The sequence below is a fragment of the Melanotaenia boesemani genome, chromosome 22, assembly GCF_017639745.1.
Source record: "Melanotaenia boesemani isolate fMelBoe1 chromosome 22, fMelBoe1.pri, whole genome shotgun sequence".
NCBI lineage: Eukaryota > Metazoa > Chordata > Actinopteri > Atheriniformes > Melanotaeniidae > Melanotaenia > Melanotaenia boesemani.
In genome coordinates this window covers 25,407,084-25,434,028 of record NC_055703.1, presented here as the reverse complement: position 1 = coordinate 25,434,028, position 26,945 = coordinate 25,407,084, and the positions used below count along the sequence as shown (strand labels likewise).

The window sequence follows — 26,945 nt, the reverse complement described above, 5'->3', positions numbered from 1 at the left end:
TATATATATATATATATTTATATATATATATATATATATATATATATATATATATATATATATATATATTTATTATATATATATATATATATATATATATATATATATATATATATATATATATATATATATATATATTCAATAATTTAGTTATTTTTCTATTTATTTAATTTTGAATTAAACGGCTTTCCATAACATTCAGATCAAGAAAGGACGGAAAAAAAGAAAAAAAGACGAACAAGAAGCGGTGATGGACCGTCCAGAAAGAGGAGCGGGTGGTTATTAGAAGTAAATGTCTGTTGTGGATCATTTATGTGTTATAGTATAATGATCTAACAAATAAGAGAATAAAAACTCATTCATCCTCCAGATTCTGATGAGTTGGTGTAACACCTGGTGAAGATGCAAAGCCACACTTAATAAATAATGATGATGTGTAATTCCCTCCTGGAGGGAAACTCTCCCCTTGCTTGCTTTACTGTGTGCAGATCAGATCTGTTCCATATCAACTGTCCAACATGTCACAAAAATGCTAAAAGAATCTAGTTGCAGTCTTGTAATTTGTGACCCTATAGATTCACAGTCTTTGTCAAATCTCAGTCTGAGACTAGGCTGAGACTTAAGACTATTGGTCTTTAGATGTGAGCTGGTAGTCATTCAGAGTCTTGCGCAAATCTTTTAAAAGTCTTCTGGTGTAAGCCCAGCCTAATATCTTCTAGATTGCTCCAAATTAAGTGAAATCGCCCTTTACAGATTTGTGAATCGGAAGCTAACTTCAGATCCGTCTTTATCAATACAACTGTTAATTCCTCACGCTGTCAGTTTTATTTCTTGTATTTTATTTTTCTTATATACTTTAGCTTTAATTTGTGTTCTTGTATTCTTTTTAGGTTTATTTTTCTTTACTTTTTAATGCTTTCTCTGTAATGCTTTTAATGTTTTACGTAAAGTACTTTGAGTTGTTTTGTACATGAGATAAATAAATAAATAAACAAAAACTGTACAAATAAACTAAAAACAAAAGAAGAGGCTGATGGGAGGAAGTCAGTAAAATAAGTATTAATATTTATAAGAAATGTTTAATTCCAGTGAACTGCAGATGGGAACCGACTTGCTGCGCTCGTGCACGCGCTGAGAGGCTGGTACGCAGACGTCTGACCACGCCCACTCCGCGACGTTAGAGGACAGCCGCTGCCCTCTGACCACGCCCACTCCGCGACGTTAGAGGACAGCCGCTGCCAGCTGTGAGGCGTTCATCAGATCTTCATCCTCCGGGGATCAGCACATTGTCCCGCCGCCCTCCGGTCCCCACGGTAAGGACACCTGAGCCGGTTCTGTTCGGTAGAAACGAACTCTGAGCAGTTTGGACTTCATGATGAACTGAGAGTTTAAAGTTTGGTGTCCCGGTTCTGGTCCAAACTCCGTATAAAAACGTTTTTTAAAATAACGGTTTCCGTTTAAACTGTTGGTGAACGTCTCTTGGTGTTAGCTTCATTTAACATTCCGGACCTTCCTCACAGAACCGGACCAGAGACAGACGAGCCGTCATTCCGGGTCCACCCGAACCTTCGTGTTTCGTGTAAGGAGCAAAAATAAGTTAGATTGCTTCAAACTTGACAGAAGTTTGGTGTCTGCTGACCTCAGATCAGTCAATAAGTTCATTGATTAATGTGGACTTTAGAGTTCTGTTTTCTACTTGTTTGGCCTCAGATGTCAGATTTATGTAAACATCATCAGCTTTTACTGTAAAATAAATATAAATATGAATGCAGAAAAGTTCACTTACAGCAACATGATGCTGCCTTTAAGACCCCTTCTTTTCCAGGGATGTCCATGCTTATTTCAGCAGTCATGAACATTCTGCAACATTATGGCAGCATGACTGATGAAGAGGAGGGATCTGGACTGTCCTGCCTGCACCGCTGACCCGAAGCAACCCCGACCAGTTCAACACCTGAAGATGTGTTTGCAGGAGAAATGGGACAAAATAACACCTGAACATGTTTTCAGTGATGGAAGAAGAAAGGGAAACATAAAAGTCTCCAGAAAGATGATGAAATAAAACCATGAGTGAGCATTAAAGCTTCATGAAGGAGGACTTAGTGTTTGTCCTTCTTAATGGGAACAAAATGCTGTTAACCACAGCTCTGTAATCAGCCATGAAGGAAAACCAAACTCAGGATTAATGTTACTGACTTTACAAAGTGCCGAAGAAAAGTTTCTTGGAAAAAGAGTTTCTTGAAAAAACATACATTCCAGAGTGGTGATAAGAGACATAGCTCCACCTCATCTGGCATGAAGGAATGCCTCCACCTTCACCTGCTCACGCCCCAGACATGCCACTGTGGATTTGTTGCTCACATGTCCGGACAGCAGCTCTGGTGTTTCACCTGGAAATTTATTTGGATTAACGGTTTATTCCTCCTCTCATGACGAAGCCCCTCCTCCTGCCTCATGGCTTCCTTGTGTCACATCTGTACCTGCTGTGGTTTACCTCTGGATGAGGCGTGGTCAGCTGTGACTGGCTGAACCAAAACCCACCAACAGTGTCAGCGGGGATGATGATCAATGGCCGGTTCTCCTCCTCCGATGCTCGATGGCTTTAAAACCTCAGATCAGATGTTTGTGTTGTGGTAGAATCAGAAACAAAGCAACTGATTTTTTAAAACTGGAACAGAGTTCAGCCCTCTGGACTCCACACAAAGACTCTTTCATGAAGCACAAACCCCACACACACACACATTCAGTACATACCACACACACATTCATTACATACCACAGAGATGCAGCAGTCACCGGACGGCAGTGACTCAGCATCTGCTGATAACAACCAGGTTTCATCCTCAGCTATTTCAGAACCGTCTCACAGACTCGCAGGAGCTGACTTTGCTTTGCTGCTGCAGAAGAAACCAGAACCAAGACCGGAATCAGATCCCACAGAGCTGGAACTGGGCTGCAGTGTTTGGACTTCATCAGTTCAGCTCACAGATCATTAACAAGCTTTATTTCTCTGCAGGTTCTTGTCGTCATGGCTACCAAAACCAAGTGGGAAGCAATGAAGGAGCTTGTAATCCGAAGCCCCTCCCCAGATCCAGACGCCATGCTGGAAGCGAACCTGGAGAACGCCGAGCCCGAACTGTGCATCCGCCTGCTGCAGGTATGACTGCAGGATCAGGGCCGGTTCTGGATTCTGCAGCAGCTGAAGTCTATGTCTCATGCAGGTTCCCACGGTGGTGAACTACTCGGGTTTGCAGCGGCGGTTAGAGGCCAGCAGTCAGTCCTGGATGGGTCAGTTCCTGGAACTGCGAGGTCTGGACCTGCTGATGGAGGCGTTGGAGCGTCTGTCGGGTCGCGGCTGCGCTCGAATCTCTGACGCTCTGCTGCAGCTGACGTGCGTGTCCTGCATCCGGGCCGTCATGAACTCGTCCGCAGGGCTGCTCTTCATCCTGGACAACGAAGCCTACGTCAGGACCCTGACCCAGGGTGGGTGGAGGAAACCTGGGGAAAACCAAACTGAGCTCATTGTGGTGGTAATTAATGATCAGAACCGAAGTTCTGTAAGCATGATGGCGAGGAAAGGTGTCGTGGTCTTGTAAATGGTGGTGTTGACATTCTCGGGGTGAATCAGGGACACAGCAGCAGCTGAGATGCTTTACAAACTCAAAGCTTTCAGTTCTTCACACCTTCCTGAAGGCAGCTGATCGATCTGAAAGGCTTTGCTTCTGATTGGTGTGATGAGAGCCCCCCTGCACTGCGGTTGAAGCAGCAGTCCTAACATGTGGCATACCAAGCAATTAAATGGGAATGTTAGAAAAACATGAAAACAGTTCTGTCAACTTTAGAGCTTCACTTCAAGCAAACAACACGAACAAGGAGTCGTTTGTGGTAAAAAGTTTTATTCCAGCTCTAAACAAACTCTAACATGACTCTGCTTTTCACTGGAACGACTGTGGTTTTCTTGTAGGAGGAGAAAACCACTTAGTTTTTCTACTGTGTTCCAGGTAAATTTACTCTGACGCAGTAACACGTCTTTATTCTGACACTTCTGTAGTAATCTCACACTTTTGGTAGAGACCCAGATTATACACACAGCCCTTATAGTTGTGAAGATAAACTTCATTTATTGTGGAAGTGTCATTTTCAGACAGGAGGCAGAGAAATAAAGAAGAGGTTAAAATGGATTTGAAAGGTAAGAATTCTGTTAAAGAAAGAAAAGTGAAGCTGTTCCTGTGTGTGTGGGACTTGTAGCCATGATAACTCATGGACTCTGTCCCACCCGAAGTCAAACAGAACATCATAAAACAAGTAGAAAGTAAAAAAAGTCTGTGAATGCTAACCCTAACCCCCCACCCCCCAGCTCTGGACACGTCCAACGTGATGGTGAAGATGCAGGTGTTTGAGCTGCTGGCGGCGCTTACTGTGTTTGACCCTCATGGACGTCACCTGACCCTGGACGCCTTGGAAAAGTACAAGGTTCACATCCTTCTCCTCTCTGCCTGCATCCTCTCTTCTTTACCTCCTCTTCTTTTTTCTGTTGCCTTTCCTGTCCCAACACATAACCAGCCTTCTCGATCAGGTTCTTTAGTCTCTTTCTGGCTTCCCTTCAGAAATAAACCCTTCGTAGATGCTTCTGTGTTGCATTTCCAGTCTAGTCTGTTGTCCAGCTGACCTCTGAGGTACTGGTATTCCTCCACCTCTTCTCCCGGGATGTAAACGGTGCCTTGTTTACTCCTGTTCCTCCTGAAGTCAAAAATCATCTCACGAACTGACTGACCAGTTCTCTGTACTCAGCTTCTTGTCCATCACTGATACTCCCCACAAGCGCAGAGTAATCAGAGTATTCCTGCAGATGACAGGAGTTGTGCTGGAAGCCTGAGGTGTACAGTGTGAAGAGAAATGGTGGGAGTACAGTCCCTTGTGGTGCTCGGTGCTGCTGACCATCTGAGACACACAACCTTCCAGTCTCTCAAACTGTGGTCCGTTAGCTAGTCATAAATCCAGGTGGTGGTGGAGGCTCCACCTGGAGCTTCTCTCAGAACAGTTGTAGACTGAGATGTATTAAAATGATCCTCATCAGGCTGCAGCAGGTCGATGATGCCGTCTTCAACCCCAGAACATTACGACTGTAACGGGTCCTGAAAGGTGTTCACCTGCTTTTTATTATTAAGAGTCTCTGCAGGACTTTCATGGTGTGAGATGTTAGGGGGGGGGCTGGTCTGCAGTCTGGGGTTCAGGTGGTTGGGATCTTTTAGGTACTGGAACAAGACAGAATGTTTTCCACAGCACAGGAACTCTTTTCTGACTCAGGCTGGTGTTGAAAAGGTGCTGAAGAATCCAACATAGTTGTTCTGCGCAGGTTTTAAAAACCCTGCAGGGACTCCATCTGGACCTGCAGCCTTGTTCCGGTTCAGTCTCTCCACTTGTTTCTTCACCGTTTGGCGGCGTCTGAAACTGAATTTTGCTCAGCACTGCCCCCGCGATGTCTGGTGGTATTTCTCCGTCTTCTGCGTCGAACGACGGATAGCTAAGTTCCTGAAAACGGACCAAATACGCGTTTAACCGACACAGAATGCGGATGAAACTGTCCGTATTCTGCGTGGAGCGTAAACGGGTCTTTCAGGTCGATGACTGAGCTGCAGGGTGACCGAGTGGAGGTGTGGCAGGAAAGCTGTGGGCTCATGGAGGGTGTGGGGTCTGTTCGGCTGGAGGCAGTGGGTGAACTGAACCTACTCAGGAACATGTTCAGCTTATTAGCTCTGTCCAGACCTCCATCGGTCTGATCCCCTTTAACTTAAAGCCACTGATGGTGTTCATTCCTGACCACATCCGTCACGTTGTTCTGCTGCAGCTGCTTTCTAACGTTTTCCTGTCATCCTCCTTCCACTTCTTCATCCTTGTTTGGAGTTGTTTGTGTGTTGTCTTTAATAACTCCCTGAAGGGGAGCAGCTTTTTCAGGTCTCTGGTGATCCAGGTCTTGTTACTGGGGAAGCATCTCCCTGTTCTTGTTGGGACGATGCTGTGCACACAGAAGTTGATTTGCCACACACAGTCATGGCACTGGTGTCCTCTCTCTGTGGATCACAGAGGACATCCCAGCCCTTAAAGCACGTCTCAGAGCATCTTCAGCTTCATTAGACCAGGTTTTAATAGTCTGTGTGATGCCTGGTTGCTGCTGCGATGGGCTTGTAGGTGGAGGTGAGAAGAACCAGTTTATGGTCTGATCTTCCTAAAGGAGGCAGAGCAGAGGAGCGAGGTGTAGTTTTAACATTTGAATCTATTTTCTCTGGTGGAGCAGGTGACAAACTTTTAGAATGCTGGTAATGTTGCAGGCATCTTCTTTTCTCTTTCCTGCTTCACCTCCTGCTTTGTGTCCTCATCTTTCTTCCACATTCTTTCATTCAGCCACATTTATAATCAGTCAGACATGCTGCTAATCAGCAGAAAGCATCAGGTGTGTCTGCTGATAAAGGTCAGAACACACCTTAGACGAGTTTTCAGCCAGGTGTGTTCTGACATGCCCCAAACCCTCAGCAGAACCATGAAGGCGTGGCATATGGGCAAAACACACCTTAGATGAGTTTTCAGCCAGGTGTGTTCTGACACTGTGGGCAGAACTCAAAGTTATCTTCCATCCTGTCAGGTGGCTTCAGTTCAACCTGTGTGACGAGTTACCTGAAAGCCTGATGCAGCTTCAGGGCAGCGTTCACACCTGTGCATCACTCAGTTCAAAGTTTAACCATAAAGTTCTTAAAAGTTCTGCTTCATCTTTCTCCAAGAATCAGAATCTGAGTTTCTGTGTGTTTAGAGTTTGAAGAAGCAGCAGTACCGCTTCAGCGTCCTCATGAACGAGCTTCTCGACACCGATAACGTCCCGTACATGGTGATCCTGATGAGCATGGTCAACGTGCTGGTACAGGGACAGGAAGACCTGCGGAGGAGGGTCCGAATGCGACAGGAGTTCATCGGTACGCCGATCCAAACACTGGTACCATAAACCGCCTCGTGATCCAGTTTCCACAGCACGAAGAAGGAAGTGGGATCAGCGAACTGAGATGTAGCTGCAGGTTGTTGGATGGAAGCAGCTCCTCAGTGGTTCTGGTTGGGTTCTGTACTGTTTACTATTTGTGTTTAGGTCGTTGGAGGAGACAACATGTATATCAAAAACTGATTCTGAACCACAGACTTAGTGATGCCTGGTTACCATGGCAACAGAGATGTCTCTTTGGTTCTGTTGCTGTAACTAAGCCATGTTTGTGTGCAGAGGAAAGATCTGAAGCAGGATCTGGTTTCTGTGTTGTGTTTCAGGGCTTCAGCTTCTCCACCTGCTGCCCAGACTCAGGTACACCCTTCATCACTGTCACGATCAATAATCAGTATGTTTCCATCAGTTAGTGATGCGTCTCCGTCTCTGTCTCCAGGGAAACGGAAGATGAGGACCTAAACATCCAGTGTGATGCATTCGAGGACTCCATGACTGATGACGATGAGGAGATGGAGAGGCTGTACGGAGGGATCGACATGAGCAACCACCAGGAGGTCTTCACCTCGCTCTTCACCAAGGTACTTACACCCATGACTCCTCCTCTTCACCTCCACCTGCTTCATGCCTGTGTGAAGCATCAGGGTGTTTCTATTTACACCTTCCGCTGGAGGAAAGTCAGGACAGCAGGACCACCTGCTTCTGGTCAAAATCAGTCAAATCCAACATCCTGACTGGAGTATAGAAGATCATATCAATCTGTCAGTAAAACCACTAAAACTTTCAGGACATCTGAGTTTTAATGTCTTCAGCAGAGCTGATGAGAATAAATTAATAAAGCTCCAGCTGTCTTTTATGTATTTTATTATGCTGTAGCAGGAAAACAGGTTGAACAGAGTAGAAGAGTAGAAAGGTCTCGGCTCACAGCCCTCTCAGCCAGTCCCTGCAAGTGCTGAGCACATGGACGGCACATGTGGTACCAGTCTAAGCTAGAGTCGTCCGCTGGATTTAACTGTGGCCAAAACTAACCTTCACCTGGAGTCAGATGGGGCTCTGCAGGGTCTTCATAAACATCCAGTACTAGTGCTGTCTGACACCACCCTCAGATTAAACTTAACCTTGGCATTAATGTGTATCGTTGCATTAAAATGAAGAAAAATGATCAGAATCTAAGTTTCCTGAACAGGTTTAATGAGCTTAAGGTTTGAGCTGGTATCTCTGCCTCTGCATTAGTCTGGATTTCTTCTTCTTTATTTAGCAAAGTTCAACTCTAACATTACATTCTTTAGCTGTGGTGTTCCACAAGGTTCAGTTCTGGGTCCGTTATTAATTTTGTTTGACTTGCTTTCTTCAGCTGGCATCATTCAATCTTTTAATGACGTTTCTTCTCAGTTTTTTTGACGATGACATTCAGTTGTTTGCCTTTTAAACTGAAATTCTCCACCTTAGTCCACTGTCAAACCCAGATTAGTGACTGGCTTTCTAGAAATAATCTTGTTTATAGTTCCTCCTGAAATATTTATTAAAATCAGTCAGATTATTGCTTCTTTTACTCCAAGTCCAGTAATTGTAATCTTGATGTGATATTTAATTTTTCTCTGGACGTAGATTGTTGTGATTGTTTAAATGACCTCTTCACTGGCTTGGACAATCACCTCTCTCACACCTCCAAGCTTGACCGTGACAGAAACTACGGACGAGAAGTTAAAGTTAAAATAAAAGTATTTCTTTTCGCGTTTACATGGAAAAAGTATTTCTGAATTCAGGTCAATATGGAAAATACAATTAATTGTCTTCATTCAATCCCACTTTAGACCTGGGGGTTGGGAAGGGTTCTGATTGGACGTGACATATTTACGTCTACTGGAAGTAAAGAAACTTCAGTTCCTTCTTCTTTTGTTTTGGATTAAATCATGGAAGACCACATAATAAGAACCATTTTCGCTTTGATACTGATTCTAGTTTTAAAGCAGCAGCGTCCTACTTGTGTTTGGTCAGCTGAGGAGGAGAAGGGAGGTAGAGTAACGTACCGTTATCACGACAGGACAAGGGAACGAGCATGAACAGACCAAGCGGAATAAATCTAAAGCGGAATGAACGTTTACATAAACGAGGAATTATTCAATTCAGATTTAAAATCAGAATAAATCAGCCATTTCCGGTGTAAATTTAATTGGGAATGGTCATTTTCATTTGGAATTAGGTGATTACTAGGTCATTTTAATCTTTTAAAAGAGGATTTAATTTTATTCTGAATTAAAGGGGAATTAAAACTCTCTAGTAAACGTGGCCAAAATGGTTTGTTGACTGTTCCGTTTATCTCTGTCCAGGTGTCCAGCAGTCCGTCCTCCGTTCAGCTGCTGTCCATCCTTCAGGCCTTGCTGTTGGTGGATCCAGGCAGAGCCGACATCTGGTCGATTCTGGAGATGCTGACTGACCGAGCCGGCCTGCTGGCTCAGGACCGTAAGTCTGGATCAATGTGGACTTGTCTTTGATCTGATTTTGTCCTCACCTCTTTGGTCTGAACCAGTGTGGTTGATGATTTTATTGCTCTGTGTGTTTTGCAGCTGATTTAGAATCTGATGCTTCTCTGCTGGATCGGCTCCTCCCCCAAAAGTCTCTCTCAGCCAATCACAGGATCCGAACCATTGACAGGGCAGTACAGACTCAACTACCAGATCACCCTGCTGTCTCTTCAGCAGCATCTCAACAGGCTCCTCCCCCTGCTGCAACCAGTGCTCCTCCTCCACCTCCCCCACCACCCTTACCTGGTGTAGGAGCTCCTCCTCCACCTCCCCCACCACCCTTACCTGGTGTACGAGCTCCTCCTCCACCTCCTCCCCCACCTCTGCCAGGAATGGGGGTTCCTCCTCCACCTCCTCCCCCACCTTTACCTGGAATGGGACCTCCACCTCCTCCCCCACCCTTACCTGGAATGGGACCTCCGCCCCCTCCCCCTTCCACTGGGTACATCATCAAAGCCCAGGTAGCTCCATGTGTAGGCAGCTCATACTACAGCCCTGCCCCTCACACAAACCCCACCCCCTGTCCCACCCTAAGAATGAAGAAGCTGAACTGGCAGAAACTCCCGTCCAGAGTGATGACAGGTGAGTTATCAGGTGTTCTGTCCTGAGTGGGACCAGATCAGGACCAGGACATCAGTCTCTGTCTGTCTGCAGATCATCAGTCATTGTGGACGTGGGCTTCTTCTGACTCAGTGGAACCAAATTACTGCAGCATCGAGCAGCTCTTCAGTCTTCCTCCAACCGAGACCAAAACCAGAACAAACACCAAGACTGAGCCCAAAGAGGTGCCGCGACTTCCAATCAGAACCATTGATCTAGTCGAGTCATTCTGGTGTTGATCATGTGTTGTCTGCTTCAGCAGGGTCGAGTCTCATTCTCGTCTCTGTCCACAGATTTCCTTCATCGATGCCAAGAAAAGTCTGAACCTCAACATTTTCCTCAAGCAGTTTAAATGGTGAACTTCCAGCCAATAGAAATACACCTCTGCAGTGACGTCACCTGTCTGCATCTTCCTGATGCATCATAGCTGTCCTCGACTATTTTCACCAGCAGTTTGTTTACCTTTGTCTTTCACCTGTCCCATGTCTCACCTGCAGTTCCCATGAAGACTTTGTGTCTCTGATCCGCAAAGGAGACAGATCCAAGTTCGATGTGGAAGTCCTGAAACAGCTGATCAAACTGCTTCCAGAGAGACACGAGGTCAGAGTTCACCTGTCCCACACCTGTCCCACACCTGTCCCCTGCCTGAATCGTGTTACGCTCTGGTCTCTACCTGTCATTGTGTTGTCACATCATGTATCTCATTTTTCTACTTCCACCTCTACCTCACCAGTCCTTTTCTTACCTTCGTACCTGTCCAATCTGGCCCTCAGTACATGTCTTCTTCCTGTCTCACCTGTCTGTCCTCAGGTAGAGAACCTGAAGTCTAACCAAACAGAGAGAGACAAGATGGCATCAGTGGACCTCTTTTATTTGCAGCTGCTGGATGTCCCCAGGTAGGCGGACAGGACCACATAAAACACACCTGAGAGTCAAACACACCTGGTGGCTGCAGGTGATGTGTGTACTGTGTGTGGTCTTTAGTTACACACTGAGGATCGAGTGTATGCTGCTGTGTGAGGAGAGTAGCTGCGAGCTGGAGACTCTGAAGCCGAAAGCTGAGCTGCTGGACCGAGCCTGTCAGAGTCAGTAAACACAGCCAGTTTAAAATCGTTATGTCAGGTTTCCATCATTTCTTCTTATGTTGTCGTTTTGTATTATGTTGTAGTTTCTTGTATCATGTCGTCATTGTTGCTGTCATGTTTTGCATCCTGTCTTCATCATTTTCATCGTTTCATCATGTTGTCCTGCAGGTGTGAGGGAGAGCACTCGGCTGCCCAGCTTCTGCAAACTCATCCTCAGTATTGGAAACTTTCTCAACTACGTAAGAATCGTTTTTTCTTTTCTCATGTATTCTGATTTCATTCAAAGACTGTCACTGATGATCTGAGTGATTCTGTCTGTGATGTCATCAGCGGTAATGTGATGTCACATGTTACATGGTGTGTATTTTTGTACATCAGGGAACTCACACTGGGAATGCCGAAGGTTTTAAAATCAGCACTCTGCTCAAACTGACGGAAACTAAAGCCAATAAGTCCAGAATGACTCTGCTGCACCACGTTCTGGAGGTACCACAGCTCTGTGCTGGTGTTGGTCCAGCTCTAGAGGCCATACTCCTCATCTGCATGTTTGTTTGACCCTCAGGAGGTGGAGGGAAACCATCCAGAGCTGCTGAACCTTCCTGATGACCTTCAGATCTGTGAAAAAGCTGCTGGGTAAACACATCACTCAGCACAGACTCAGTCTCAGCTCAGTTTCCTGAACAAACAAAAATGGTCAGGTAAAAACCTTCAGGTGTTTGTCTGCAGAGTCAGTGCAGAATCCGTTCAGTCTGATGTCAAATCTCTGATCGAACGGCTGAAAAACTCAGAGAAGAAAGTTTCCTCTTCCTCTGAGGATGTGAAGGAGCAGTACCTGTCTGCCATTCAGGTAAACACAGCAGGTTCCGCCCCCTGCAGGAGGCTTTTGTAACCTGCATCTCACCTGTGCGAGAGGTGTTTTCACCTGTTCTTCTTCTATGGTGTACCATCAGGAGAGTCTGCAGGCATGTGAGCAGCTGCAGCAGGTGATGTCATCAGTGGAGGAGAAGAGGCGGGACCTGGCTGACTACCTGTGTGAGGACAGCAGCAGCTTCTCTCTGGATGACCTTTTCACTACCATCAAGACCTTCAGAGACCTGTTCCTCCGAGCTTTGAAGGTAAACAGCCAATCCCAGGGCTCTGAGCTCTTTATGCTTTTAGTTTCATCAGACTTAACGCGATGCTGACTCAGTGTAGGGTGTATCAGTCCTGAAGCACTACATGCTGTCTTGTCCAACTTTACCCCCCACGTCACCTTGTCACATGACGTTAAAGCATGACTGAGGTGGTTGCAGGTGGAACAGGTAGGGGGGTCTCCACTGGCTGAGATCCATGTCTGTGATGACATACATCTGCTTTGATTGGCTGAAGGCTTCGCTGACATCATAACGTCTGTGAGGTTGAATAAAGTCTTCTCTCTGAAAGTGTAGATCAGCTGGTTTCATGTCTCCTTTCAGGAGAATGAAAGTCGTAGAGAGCAGGAGAAGAGGAGGAAGAAACAAGAAGAAGAGAAGAAACTGCAAGGAGACAAACCCAAGACCAGTGAGTCAAACACTGCCGTTCCACCTTAAACATGCGCACCTTAAACACGTCCTCCAGAGCTGCAGGTCACGTGAGAGCAGGAAGCTAAAACCCGACTGTTACTGTGTCGTTCAGTCAGGAAAGATGTGAGTCCTCAGGATGAAGGCTGCATCATCGACAAGCTGCTGGCTGAGATCCGTAGAGGCTACGACCTGAAGAAGACCAGATCCCGGACCGAGAGGACCAGCAGGGTCCTGGGTGAGGACTGAACTGGGCACATGTAATCCCAGGTGCTGGTGGTTCAGGGTCTGAATGTGTTGTTTTTGTCTTCAGATCGACCCCCTGTCATGCAGAGGCCGTTGGCCCTAGAGAAGGTTGATACTCCTGCTTCCAGCCAATCACAAAAGATCTCAGAGACAGTCCAGGTCTCCACAGGTGCGCCATCTCAAACAAGACCAGAACCAGGACTAGCTGAGTCCTACGGAGTTCCTTCAGAGGCCCAGATCCCCAGTAAGTCCTCTACTGCTGCTGCTGACACAAAGGTGGACCAGAGCCAGACCCGAGACCAGGACTCTGAGATGGATTCTGGTTTTGATGGAGAAACCACAATCAAGGACTCTGAGATGGCTTCTAATCCTGACACAGATACCAGAATCCAGAACTCTGAGATTGAGTCTAGTCCTGACACTGAGACCCGAGGTTCTGCAGGACAGGAAGCTGAGTTTGAGGTGATCACGTCGACGGAAGTCAGAAGAACCAAATGGGGCGATGCTGAAGGTACAGAACCTGGTCCAGTTGGACCATCAGAGGTGTAAACAGGGCTCAAAGTGTTCCAGTACCAGGCCAGATCTCCGGGTTGCAGAGTTTAATGGATAATTCAATAAGCGGATGTGTGCACCAGTGTGGGCTAACTTCACGTTGAGTTAATCCACCTATAGTGGGAGGGGAATGTAGCTTTGTACTCACATTACTGACCAATCAGAAGAGCTGGACTTGAGACTTGATGCAGACCGCTGGACTGCAGATACGATACAGAAGAGATGTTGATGAATAGCTTGTAAATGTAAACTACAGCAGGATGGAGACTGAGTTTATTTAGCCTGGAGGAGCCGTCCTCATCAGTCAGGGGCCAACTTTGTTTTACAGACACTCAGAGACTTTCAGAACTTAACATGGAGGGGGGCAAGATTTAAAAATCCAGATATTTTTGTTTCCTTGAAACCACATATTTCTGACTGCGTAGAAACAGAAATGACATGTTGTTGTTTAAATAAGATAAATAACATCATGAAATGGGCAGAAACTGCAGAATCAGTTGTTGAAGTTGGCTTCTGATTTCTGTTATGCACAATGACCGATTCTACTTTTTTAGACCAGGTCCTGCTAAGAACCTGCAAGATTTAGGGTGTTTAAATCTGGACCCAATTATTCTAAAAAAATAGTTTAGCTAAATCTGTAGTCCATCTGACAAGACCAGTATGGAGGATAAGTTGCTATGAAACCAAGTGGTCTGTTATTTAAAAAAGACATAATTATGATTTTAGTTAGAGAATCAAGGAGGAAAAACTGGAGAAGGTACAGAAACAGTTGAGATGTTGTTTGATCTGGAAATGGTGAAGTCTTTAGAAGATGTCTCCAGACTGTTTGTAGCTTCGTGAGCCAGCAGGGGGCGCTCTGTCAGCTGACCTCATGCTCCTCATGTTTACTGCTGCTAACAACAAAACAATGAGGAAGCTCTGGAGTAAAGCCTCCTAAAAGATGACACCAGAAGATCCCAACGATTAAACTTCATCATAAAGTTTATCTCTGATCCTGTAACATGATGATGATGATAATGATGATGATGATGTTCCCACCTTTCTGTCACAAACTGACCAATCAGAGTGCCTCTTTGTCTGCAGAAGACAAGCTTCATAACGGAGCCAAACATTCAAAGACAAAGAAAACATGTGCTTTGCACTGAGGTGAGTAAACACACGAACATTCACCTGAAGCTGTCCTTCGTCCTCATCATCAGTCCGTCCGTCTGTCCGATGCGGACTGATGATGCGTCGTATCGTTACGTATCTATCTTTGAAGGCTGGAGTTAAAGATGATCTGATTTTACTGTTTGCTTCTTTATGTCAGCTGATGATGAGCTGAGATGTTTTTTATGTGTTGATTTAATTTTATCTTGTTAAAATGTCTTGTTTGTCTTATTTTTTCCAAACTTCTCTGTGTTTATGTAACATAAAGTGGATCTTTGGTCTCAGTGATACTTTCCTGGTTAAGCGAGATGAAGCTGTCATGTTTGAAAGCAGCCCAGGCTTCTGATTGGTGGAGCAGAGCAGCCTGACAGTCAGCGTTCAGGGATAAGACTGTTTATTTGTGATGTTATCAGAGAAGAATCAGCTCTTCATGCCCTGTTGTTTCTTCTTCTCTGGTTCCAGGTGAGCAGAAGAAGACTCGTCTCCATGGCAACAGGAATGAATGTTAAAAACATGGCAAATAAAAGTGATGCAGCAAATCAGGAAATGATGAGTCTTTAAAAAATAGGTCATAAATATCAGGAGCATCAGGTGAGGTGGGCGGAGCTTGAGATTGAAACACTTTCTTTTGGTTGTTCACTTCCTGTCAGGTGACTTCCTGACAAATCGTCACCTAAGCTTTACTGTGGATCTGAACCCAGATCTGTGGACCCATGGTTGGTCCAGACAGCTCATAGATCCTGACAACTGATTGGTTCAGGTCCTGACAGGTGATTGCTTTAGACTCTTGACAGTTAATTGGTCCTATCTGTTTGGTCTGACCAGGTTTCAGAGATCCAGGACTCCTTTCAGCAGGTGGTTCTGGTTCAGTGAGACATTCGGGGACTGTTGGAACTTTTGATGTTCTGATGTTTGATGATTTTGATTTTCCAGGAGTTTCTTGTTTCTTTGTTCTGTTTTTCAGATTTTTACTGTTGAACTCGATCTGAGAAAATAAATTCTGCTTTTTGATTAAACCCTTTTGTTTCTTCAGCCTCATATTTCTCATATTCAGTCTTTGCTTTGTTTTGTTGTTGAGTTTGTTAGTAAATCGAGTTTGTCATCCTGCAAAGAAATCTGTGCAAAATAATCAAATTTCTTTTGCAAACATCCACAGATGTGAAGCAGAAAACTGTGAGAGACTCTGAAGTTGCTGTTGCGAATTTTGTCCATCTTTTTACGTGTATCTGATTAGATGATGGCTAATCAAACTGTCCAACCTGAGAGCAGACAGCTTCCTGTCCTTCACCACGCAGGCTCTGAGAGGGGAGTGTGTATTCTCCACAAGTACAAATCTTTTCTTATAACCATGCAAATCTTTCTCTGCACATATTGAGCTCATTTCAGTCTGTTTATCTTCCTGTGGCTCAGCTGCCGTTCAAACTCCTCATTCCGATCCAAGTGTCGCTCGGTGTTTGGAATCTTTGCTCTTTTTTCCAGAAGGAATTCTCCTCCTGCGACAGGTTTCCATCAGTGTCTGAAGAAATTAATCCATTAACACACCAGAAAAATGAGAGAAAATGTTGATGTTTTTGTATAATTGGACATTTTCTCGTGTATAAAAATGATCATCTGGCTGAGTTTTTGTTAATCGTCGTGTTTTCTGAAGGAATCAGATTGACTCAAAGGTTTGTGATGACTCGGGTCATGAAATAGCAGCATGTTATGTGTTAATAACAAGTTTATTATGGCTGTAAATCACAAAAACAAATAATTCAGTATCGACTGATATCACAACTTTTGTAACTAGATCTAATTCAGGATCCAGTGATCGATATGAGACAATGTCAAAGCTGATTTAACACAAACATTTTTATTCTTATCAGTTAATCAGCAAATGTCTAATTTTCTTCCTGAGATCAATCAGATATTTCAATAAAAACAATCTGTTCTTTAAGTAAAACCTGTTTGAGTCTTCCAGAGGTTAGAGATTCAGCTTCCAGCTGAACAATGACCCTCAGCTTCCTCCTGAAGAAACCCCACTGATTCAAGGAGAAACGTTTAAATGTGCTGGAGAGACGAAGAAAAGTCAGACCTCAAACCAGCTGAGAATCTGTATTATTTTAGCTTTGTCTCCCTCTGGTGGTGGAAAGCAGAATGACAGGCTGGTTCACAGCAGTGTTAATGTGGCCGTGTGTGTTGTGAGTTTTCCACTGGATCGGTATCTACATATTTACATTAAAGTGAGTCATAACAATGACAGTATGTTAACACAAGATACAAATATGAAGTTAAAATTTCCTCCTGTTTGTCTGGTGATCTATATGGTGAGCTATATGGGGTTTGCACAAAGACCTAATTTTAACTTTTATAAAATGTTGGATGAAACTACGAGCTGTATGTTGAAAAGTAAAAGGGCTGGGGTTCAGCTCCCATGGCTTTCCAATAAACTCAATTAAATTCATAAAAAAAACTTTGTACCTGAAAGGCAATTCAAGGCACTCAGATCAGTCATCAAGTTTAACAGTGTGGAAGTAAAACAGACAAACAAGAAGAAACGGGTCAGAAAACACAAGTAGCCGTGCAGTTAGGACATACTCGTAATAAAGTAAATAACATGAAATACAGTTAAATAAGTACTATAATACACTATTAAACATAATATATCATATAATACCGCACCATGTTAAAAAATAAAATATAATGGTACGCTGAGCAGTAAAGTGTTAATGATTATACAAGGTGTGCAAAAATAATGTAACAGTAGCTTAATAGAAAATAACAGTAGTGTACAGTAGAGTAATCAATCAGTAATTATGGTTCAATCACACAAAATAAGAGTGATCTGGTAATCTGAAGCTAAGCAGACAGGCCATAAACGTCTGGTGGCAAACCATGAGGACAGACAGACTGATGAACCCTTCAGGAGAACAATGGTTGGCAACCCAAGCAGATGAACAGCAGGCGGGTATAATTACTGGTCTGCTACAGTCCCAGTGGCTCAAAACCCAGCAGCTCCCCAGGTGCATTCACACCAGGACTCTGTTCGAGTGGACGGGAAATTCCCCCAAAATTTGCACATTTCTCTGTTTATGTAACATAAATTGGATCTTTGGTCAAATCAAGCAGATAACGAGCCTGACAGTCGGTGTTCAGGGATTAAATTTAAAATCACCCATGTTTCTGTGTGATTTCATGAATGGAAAAATCAACTCTTCCTGTCCCGTTTCCTCTTCCTCTCTGGTTCCAGGTGAACAGAAGAGGACTTGTCTCCATGGCAACAGGACTGAATGTGGAGAAATAAAAAGTGATGCAGCATGTCAGGAACCGATCAGGATAATTCATAGAGAACAAAAATATAATTTATTTTTGCTTTTTAAACTTTGCTTTTTACATCAGATCAATTTTGTTATAATATGCTGTTAAAACAGAAGAGTTGGTTTTATATTATTAAAATTTAAATAAAGCAACATAACCTATCATATTTCAGAATAAATCGACCAACACTGATATGAAATTCATAATAAATAATATAGAAAGTTCATGAGTGTCTGAAATAAAATCCCTTAGAGTGATAATAGATGAAAAATTGAGCCAGAAAAAACCAACTATGTTAATTTAAAAATATCTAAATCAATTTGTATTACAAGAACTATTGTGTGGAAGTGTGGGTGGAACACATTAGAAGACAATAAATTCAGGATGTTTACAATCCAGCTGCACAATGTAACGTTTATTATGATAAATCCGCAGTGAGATCCATGATATGCCGTTATTTATCACATTTTTGTAATAAAAGAGGTCGCTATCACTATATTGCTAAGAGACCTAGAAATTATGATGAAGCCACTTCCTGTCTAACTTTTGACCATTTAGCTTAAATTGACAGAAATGTCCAATCAGGAAAGCCATAACTTGAGAGAATGATGAGATGAGAAAAGGTTTGGTCACTGTTGATCTGTGTGTTATTTCTACAAAGTTCTGTTAGTAATAAATTCTGCTTTCTTCTTCTGGTCGGCCTTTATGCTGCTAAATCTATTCATACATTCATTTTACATCATTTTAGCCTCAGAATCTGACATCTGAGGCTGGAAACATCATGCTGACTGGAATTAAAAGGGTGGAACTTACATTAAAAAAACAAGATCGGAGTTTTAAGGTCTAAACCAGTTTCTCAAAAAGGCACAAACTATCAGTTTCAGTATTGATATTGTTGGAAAATTTATCCATAAAATAATGAAATCATATTGAAAGGAAAACATGGCATCCCTCTTCCATTCAGACTGAAAACTGCTGTTTTACTGTAGACGGGAGCAGGTTCCCAGCTGGACCATCGGAACACCTGTCTGCAGGTAGCTAAACAACAAACATAATGCTGGTATAATTGTCACGTGACCTGAGACCCGAGACGGTTTTTAATGATCACAATAGGCTATTGATCCTGATTGATAAAGACGTTCGTGTTGAACATCCGTCAAGACGCCGTCTTTCGGACCGGAAATACATGTCCTTTCATAATAACAGCAACAATAAATCTCTGCCACCACAGGGACGAGCAGCTGTCGTGTTACGCGCATTTTTACTAATCGGTTTGTTTTCATTGATTTGAAGAAGAAAGACAAAATATTTAGAACTTTTAGCTCATGTTTTCATGGCAACAGCTTAGTGAAACCTCTTGTGTCAGAGACAAAAACAAAAAATGTCCTTGTTTTTGTTGTTCTTTTGCTGTTTACACAAACGGGAAATTAACCTCGATATGGATTAAAAAATCTCATAGATGAGAAGAAATAATCCTGATCACTTGATCTGTGCTGCTTCTTTTATACTGAAGGCCCAGGCGCAGCTTCCTGCGTTGTTGCCGCTAACGCGGTGCGTCTTGACGCAGCGGGTAGCCGCTGGTGCGTCAGAAGGATTCAGACCGAGAGATGCCGTAACAGCAGCAACAGCAGACACCGACACGAGCAGAGACCCCATCCGCCTCCTGAGTCCGGTTCTCCGGGCTGCATCTCATGCTCTGGCCGTGTCGCAGCGCGTCAGTCCGGATTTACATCGACGGAGAGAAGCGGAGGAGCGGCGGCAGCATCTGGAGGTAAGAGGAGACTGAGGAGGAGGATGAGGAGGGAGGGAGAGAGAGGGGAGGGGGGCAGGGCGTGAAGAAGGAGAGTGGGACCGGACTGTCCGCGCAGTTGCAGGCTGAACGAACCGGGGCTGCTCCTGCGGTTCTTCCTACAAACGCGGATGAGGCGCTGAGGCCGGCAGGGATGCTCCTGACGAGCTGATGCGACTCCGCCAGCATCTTGATGCGTGCGCGCATCTGCGCGTGCGTGAATGTGGTATCCGGGCGCGGCTCAGTTGAGATGAAGAGAATATGATGATGATGATGTCACTGACAGATGACCAGCACCAAGGTCGCGTCCAGTGAGGTTTAGGAGGCTTCACGCGTCACGTGATGTGACGTGTATTACAGGTTAATGTGTGCCTGTATATTTGGAGTCAGTCATGATTTTAATCCATAAATTATCAAAGGACACTGAAATAATTCAGCTGATCGATCAAAAGATGGACAGAATGATTGATTACTGATTCAGCTGTTGTTTAGTTGTTTTACGACAGATTGATGAATGCAGAATATTTATCTTCTGGTTTCTGTGTGTGTGTCCTGATTGGACAGAGTGTGTTCAACAGTCAGGCTGCTGTGCTCTGATCCCAGACCAGGACCAGGATCAGGATCAAGATCAGAGAGCTGTCAACTTCACTGCAGCAGTTTTTCCCTCAGACACACTTGTTGTCCTGCAGACATGACTCAGGGCTGAAGAACCCGCAGCAGACTGGACTGGTGGTGTAACGTGCACGTTAGCTGATGGGAAAACACAGCCACACTGATTGAAACCTCGTGCTGTGTGAAAGAGGTTCCTGTTACCGCCAGGCTGCCTCTGATTTTGTCATTATGAGTGGATCAGCATAACGAAGGTGTGAGGAAGAGTTTGTGTTCAGGATGTTATTCATCTTCCTGCTGCTGTCAGCAGAGCTTCCTCTTCCTCTTCCTCCTCCTCCGCCTCCTCCCTCTGCAGCTCCTCTGAGGGACAATATTGTGTTTCTATAACATCTCCTCGGCCTTATCCTGGTAAGACCGAAGCCATCTGGACCTGATAAAGAGCCCTCTGGAGCCACTGACTGTAATTGTCCATGCATCTACAGGAGCGCATAAGGGACAAACCAAACCTGACTCCAGTGTTTTATCGTTTGACTTTAAAATTGCATCATGTACAGAAACAGAGACAAGGCCATTTTAGTATAATCAATCAGAAAACCGATCCGCTGTTTGACATGAAGATTTCACAAACATCTGCTTCATCTTCCTCTCGTTCCCTTCCATCTTTGTTTCCCAGGATGCTCTGGGGTTTCCCAGTGGGTCTGTGAAGATGAGCGTGACATCATGGTTCCTGGTGAGCAGTTCTGGCACTCGGCACCGCCTCCCCCGAGAGATGATCTTTGTGGGTCGAGAGGACTGCGAGCTGATGCTGCAGGTGAGCATTATCAGGTGTTTCCTTCTCAGAAGAAACACACATGAAACACACACAATGGAAAAACACGCCTCTTGGTGGTTTGTTTTTCCCATTTGTTTGTATTGCATTTCTTATGTAAAGAAAATGAACAAAAATATTTTAAACTGGTGACATGAAAGCGTGTATTAAAAAAAAAGGGGGGGGGGGGGGGGCTGCAGACGTTTTCACCCTCTTTCCTATGAGGTCAGTAAATAAGCTCTGCTGCTACCAGTTGCCTTCAGAAATCTCATAATGGGTTAAATAAGGTCCACTTGTGTCCAGTCTGTCACATGATCTGAGTATATATACATACACCTGTTCTGGAAGGCTACAGTCTGAAACACCACTAATTAGAAGACGCCATGAAAACCAAGCTCTCCGAACAGGACAGGGACACAGTTCTGGAGGAAAATATATCAGAGTTCATGAAATCCATCACCACAACATGAAAGGAATATGGGACCACAGCAAACCTGCCTAGAGAGGACTATGCACCAATGCCCAAAGACCGAGGAAAAAGGGCATTAATCAGAGGGCACGTTCGAACTCGGGTGCGGACCAAACAACCAAACTTGCAAGTGAGTGCCAGTGCTGTTAGCTTTCAGTGCCACGGCAAACAAACCATCTAGTGAACTGAAGAGAGGATGTGTCATAGCGCAACAGGCCTGGTATCTCGCTGCCTCACCTGTTTCTCATGCTGTAAAGATTCTGCTGGAAACATTAGGTTTGAACACCAAAGTAAAAACAGAAACCCCAAGACTGAATAATTGTGGTTGCTCCATTGTTTTTTTGCAGTGAACGAGTTGTTTTCAGTCCTGGCCAATCAGTGAGACGGCTTTGCTTCTTCTTTCTTCTTGGCCAGTGGCTTTTTTGGGGGAAATATTGCCCTTAATGTGAAGTTCTTGTATTCCTGACGTTTTCCAGGCAGTTTGGTCTGCTTGAGTAAAACCAAACCAAATGAAGGTGTGGATTTTTTTTAACTGAACTGTCCTCCAGACTGTCCTGGTATGAATGCGCCCAGAGAGAGAACAAAGCCCCATTTCCACCCAGCTTGGTACTGGGTGATACACTTTTTTTTTGGTGTTTCCACAAAACTGCAAATGGTGCCAGAAAATCTGATCCGACTATAAAGGATAGACTTTGAGACGCTGCAATCCATTGATTGGTTGAAGAAATCTCGTGCAACCCAGCAAAACGAACAAAGCAGGAATGGCTCAATCTTTACAAATACCATGGAAGTAAAGAACACAAAATACTGGATGTCCACCATTCTTCTCCTTTGTTTCTGTGTCGCGATCTTCTTCATTATGTTCAGGGAAGGTGTGCCGCTATTTCATCATCTATTGTCATTTGGCTGATACCCCTCCTACCAGGTAAAGGTACGGCTGGTCGTGGAAATGCAACAAAGATCAGTTTACTGAACCAAACCGTACCAAAACATTCTTTCCTCAACTGGTGTAATGCCAAAATAAGCACCCCTGTCTTGAAAGGCACCTTCCCAGAACTTAAATTTATTACTAAAGTCACTGAACATCAAAAGAGACGAATGGCCTTGTGACCTTCACCACCTTTAAAAACTTAACAATAACAACCGCTACCTCACATTTATCAATCATCATGTTCTCCGTGTACTGTCAAAAGTAAATGATGCTGAGTTCAGGGGGTGATGACTGGAAGGGTGCTTTTTGTGGCAGGGGCACTTATTTTGGCACAACAACAGACCCCTTGTGAAAACGGGGCTAAGGAAACCAAAGGCCTTGATGAAGGGTTTATAAACTCCACTGCAGAGACTACTGGATCTATCCAAATTTACCCATCCACAGGAACGATGGAGGGAGCTGAACCCAGGGAAATTCTTGAGGAAATCTAGTTTGAGTCTTCCAGAGATTTGAGACTTATTTTATTTTTTATTTAACCTTTATTTAACCAGGTAAAAAAATGTTTGAGAACTAGTTCTCATTTACAAACATGACCTGGCCAAGAGGCCCCAGCAGGAATAAATAACGTACATACATATAAACAGACAACTGTGCATACACAGGACCACAATACAACAATACAATACAAATAAAAAAAAACGCAGAGTGAGTACAAATATATAAAAATGAAAGGGGGAAAGGGAGTAGAACACAGTGTATAAGACGGATTTATGTGAGAGAAAAAGTAGTGGGTAAATGTTTGTATATAAGGGCGAGTCAGCATCGTCAGCAGGAACAAGTATCTACAATAATCTGTTGAAGTCTCTGTCTAAACAGAGAAACAGATATCAGAGCTGGAAGTTTGAGAGTGTTCTGCAGTGTATTCCAGTCATATGCAGCGGCAAAGTGGAAGGCGTTACGGCCAAAAACAGTGGCGGTTTTGGGAATGATGAGCTTAATAAATTCGGTTGACCTGGTGTGATAAGTGCTGCGAGCGAGGTGGAGAAGAGATGAGAGATAGAAAGGTGTCTTGTGTAAGATTGACTTGTAAATAAAAAGAAACCAATGATGGAGTCGCCGAGTGTGAAGGGAGGGCCAGCCCACCAATTTATAGAGATCACAGTGGTGGGTGTGGAAAGGGGCGTTTGTGGCAAAGCGTATGGCTGAGTGGTAGAGAGTGTCTAGTTTTTTAAGGGCTGAGCTTGGTGCCATTTTATAAATGATGTCGCCATAGTCAAAAATTGGGAGTAAAGTCAGTTTGACTAAAGTGCATTTGGTTGCGTAAGTGAAAGAGGCTTTATTACGGAAAAGAAACGCTAGTCTGGCTTTTATTTTGGCTTGGAGATTATTTATGTGGGTGACGAATGACAGAGATGAATCCAGCCAGATGCCCAGGTACTTATAGGAGTTGACATAATCCAAAGCCGTGCCGTCTAGGCAGGTGAGTATTGGTAGGGTGTCAGCGCCAGTTTTCCGACTAAAAAGGATGCACTTTGTTTTACTGGAGTTGAGGCGAAGGTGAAGGTTGTGGAAGGACTGCTCTACTGAAGTGAGGCTGAGTTGATGAACAGCTGCAGCAGCTTGTGGGGAGGGGCCGACTGAATACAGAATGGTGTCATCGGCGTACAGGTGGATCCGAGAGCTGCCAGCAGCTTTATCTATGTCATTGATGTAAATGGAGAAAAGGGTGGGGCCCAAAATAGACCCTTGAGGCACACCTTTGGAAATAGTGAGTGGTTCTGACATGATATTTTCTGCTTTCACTAACTGGGCACGGTCAGAAAGGAAGCTGGAGAACCAGTCACAGCAGGAGATGGACAGACCAATACTGGAGAGCCTTTGTAGAAGGATCTTATGGTCAACTGAATCAAATGCCTTGGCAAGGTCAATAAAGGTGGCTAAGCAGACCTGCTTGGAGTCTAGTGCTGTGATGACATCATCCAGGACCTTCGCGGTGGCTGTTATACATCCATGGCCAGGCCGAAAGCCAGACTGCAGGTCAGATAGAATGTGGTTTGAGTCAAGGAAGCAGTTTAGTTGTTTGAGCACTAGCTTCTCCAAGACCTTGGCTAAACACGGAAGTATGGAGATGGGTCGGTAGCAGTTTGGATCCGTGCCGCAGCCACCTTTGAAGAGTGGAGAAACCATGGCTGATTTCCAGTCGGAGGGGAGGATGGAGTACTGTAAGGACCTATTAAACAGACTTGAGACAGGTGCTGCAATAATGTGAGCAGCTGCTTTCAGGAACATGGGATGAAGACCATCAAGGCCAGCAGATTTGTTTGGATCCAGCTTAGTGAGCTCATCCTGCACTTCTAAGATGGAGAAAGGTGAGAAGGAAAAAGGTGTGTTGTTCAATGGAGAAGGCTGAGAATCTAATGAGGCTGAGTCGACCTCACTTGCTGAAGCCAAATCTGGACCTGCGACAGGGGAAACTTGGGTCGCATTGACGAAGTGATGGTTGAGAAGTGAGGCCATGCGAGCCTTATCAGTAATAACAATGTCATTGAATATCATAGAGATTGGTAGCTGAGGGGAGGCAAGCTTATTCTCCATGATCTTGACGGTTTTCCAGAACTTCCTCGCATCAGAGCCACAGGTGGAAAATTTCTCCTTAAAATGGGAGATTTTAGCGTTCCTGATGGCCTGTGTTGTTTTGTTCCTGAGTTGCCGAAAGGCAAGCCAGTCCGCTGGGGATTGTGTGGAGCGGGCTTTCCGCCAAAGGGTGTTCTTATGATGGATAAGTTCAGCCAGATCATGGGAAAACCAGGGGCTATAACGATTCTTGATTCTGCATTTTCTCAAAGGAGCATGTTTATTGACAATTAGACTGAATGTATTTTTGAAAAAACACCATGCCTCATCCAGGGAGGGAGCAGAGCCAACTCTATCCCAGGTCACCGCCTCAACATCCTGAAGAAAGGCTTGCATGTTAAGATTCTTGAGAGAGCGCTTGGTTACAATGACTGGGGGTCTTTTGACTGAACAGCCAATGCGTACACAGGCAATAGCACAGTGATCGCTTATTTGGCTGAAAACACCAGACTGATAGTTAGATGGGGTGTTGGTGAGAATGAGGTCAATCAGCGTGGAAGATGAGGGAGATTTTAGATTTGGTCTGGTGGGCTCAGATATTAATTGAGTAAGATTTAGAGCATCAAATTGCTGCAAAACTGTGTCAGGAGGGTTAACCATATCCCAGTTTAGATCACCCAAAAGAACAAACTCAGAGGTTGTGAATGGTACAAGGAGCTGACTAATGGCTGAGAGTGCAGAAGCTGGTGCAGAAGGTGCTCTGTAGCAGACAGCAACAGTGAGAACAAAACTGGCTGAAAGTCTAAGCTTTAATATCAGCAACTCAAACTGTTTGGGGACAGACTTAGATAGAACAGAAGCACATTGCAAATGATCTTTAACATACATGGCTACACCACCGCCCCTAGTGGCTCTGTCTTTACGAAATACATTATAACCTGGTATAAATATGTCCTGATCAGTGACACTTTTTTTTAACCAGGACTCGGAAACAGCTAAAACATCAGGATTAGCAGTATGTAACAGTGTTTTTAAAAGATCAAAATGCTTTGGATTTAGCAGGCTGCAGATATTTACATGTAAAAACCCCAGGGATTTGCGGTTACAGAAGTCTCTGAATAACAGTTGTGAAGTAGCAGTAGGATTATCTATACCAGGACCAGGATTTGGGTGAACATTCCCAGAGATAAAAAGCATGAGAATAATTAACAAGCGCCAGATGGCAGCACCGAGGGAAAGTCGTTGTTTAACCTTTACTGAAGGCATAACCGCGAACAGAGAGTTAGAGTCAGAGAGCTGCTGCAGCAACATGGATGAAAAGGTCGGAATAAGATAAAATACCTGAGTGGTAGGAAGTCCGAGAGATATCGTAGTCCAGAAGGATGAGACATCTGTAGGCTGTAGGGTAAAGTCCATTGTACTCCCATAGCGCAGCACTATAGCAGGTCCAGGTGGGGGCTTGCAGGCAGGTCTGACAGCCTCTGGCTGTGTGTGCAGGACAAATCCGAGTAGCATAGTCCAGAAGGACAATGTAGTTAGTACGGAGAAACGCATGTTACAACGAGTAAAAGCACACAGACTCGAGACAGAACGTGCGCAACCAGGAAACTCCGGCGCCGCGGCCAGTCCGAGCTGTGGAGGTCTTTAAGCCGCTGATTGTGTTTGTAAACACACAGCGACGCGACCAGATCCACAGAGATCCACAGAGGAAAAAAAAATAGTCCCACTGGATGGTCAGCCAGCGACTAACCATAAAAGCCACCAAAATGTCAAACAGTAATCCAATTGGCCAGA

General features: G+C 44.3%; 2 protein-coding genes across 8 annotated transcripts in view; both read left to right on the top strand.

Annotated features, from left to right (window-relative positions):
* Positions 1-1,151: 1,151 nt before the first annotated feature.
* On the top strand, positions 1,152-15,213 carry LOC121633434 (inverted formin-2-like). Of its 2 annotated transcripts, XM_041975466.1 has the most exons (25): positions 1,152-1,313; positions 3,017-3,157; positions 3,222-3,483; positions 4,358-4,473; positions 6,806-6,965; positions 7,306-7,339; positions 7,419-7,560; positions 9,310-9,442; positions 9,547-10,086; positions 10,159-10,289; positions 10,398-10,459; positions 10,602-10,704; positions 10,915-11,000; positions 11,089-11,189; positions 11,358-11,428; positions 11,568-11,675; positions 11,752-11,822; positions 11,916-12,036; positions 12,140-12,304; positions 12,644-12,728; positions 12,843-12,965; positions 13,041-13,217; positions 13,353-13,484; positions 14,609-14,671; positions 15,137-15,213. In XM_041975466.1, exons 2-24 carry the CDS (start codon positions 3,029-3,031, stop codon positions 14,668-14,670), a joined length of 3,114 nt encoding a protein of 1,037 aa, XP_041831400.1. In that variant the 5' UTR covers positions 1,152-1,313; positions 3,017-3,028; the 3' UTR covers position 14,671; positions 15,137-15,213. The 2 variants fall into 2 exon arrangements, with proteins under 2 accessions (XP_041831400.1, XP_041831398.1); XM_041975464.1 differs by having other exon boundaries at positions 13,041-13,484.
* A 3,869-nt stretch (positions 15,214-19,082) lies between these two features.
* cep170bb (centrosomal protein 170Bb) overlaps positions 19,083-26,945 on the top strand; it is a 29,823-nt gene continuing 21,960 nt past the window's right edge. For all 6 annotated transcript variants that reach the window (XM_041975412.1, XM_041975408.1, XM_041975411.1 and 3 more), the window contains exons 1-2: positions 19,083-19,742; positions 21,043-21,180. In XM_041975412.1, the coding sequence (XP_041831346.1) occupies positions 19,431-19,742; positions 21,043-21,180 (450 nt within the window). In that variant the 5' untranslated portion in view covers positions 19,083-19,430. The remainder of the gene's footprint in view (positions 19,743-21,042; positions 21,181-26,945) is intronic.

Excerpts from the sequence above, each read along its gene's own strand:
- LOC121633434 (XM_041975464.1), top strand. The coding sequence starts at position 3,029 with ATGGCTACCAAAACCAAGTGGGAAGCAATGAAGGAGCTTGTAATCCGA. Across the intron at positions 4,474-6,805 it reads ACGCCTTGGAAAAGTACAAG|AGTTTGAAGAAGCAGCAGTA; the intron begins GTTCACATCCTT and ends CTGTGTGTTTAG. Across the intron at positions 7,340-7,418 it reads CACCTGCTGCCCAGACTCAG|GGAAACGGAAGATGAGGACC; the intron begins GTACACCCTTCA and ends CTCTGTCTCCAG.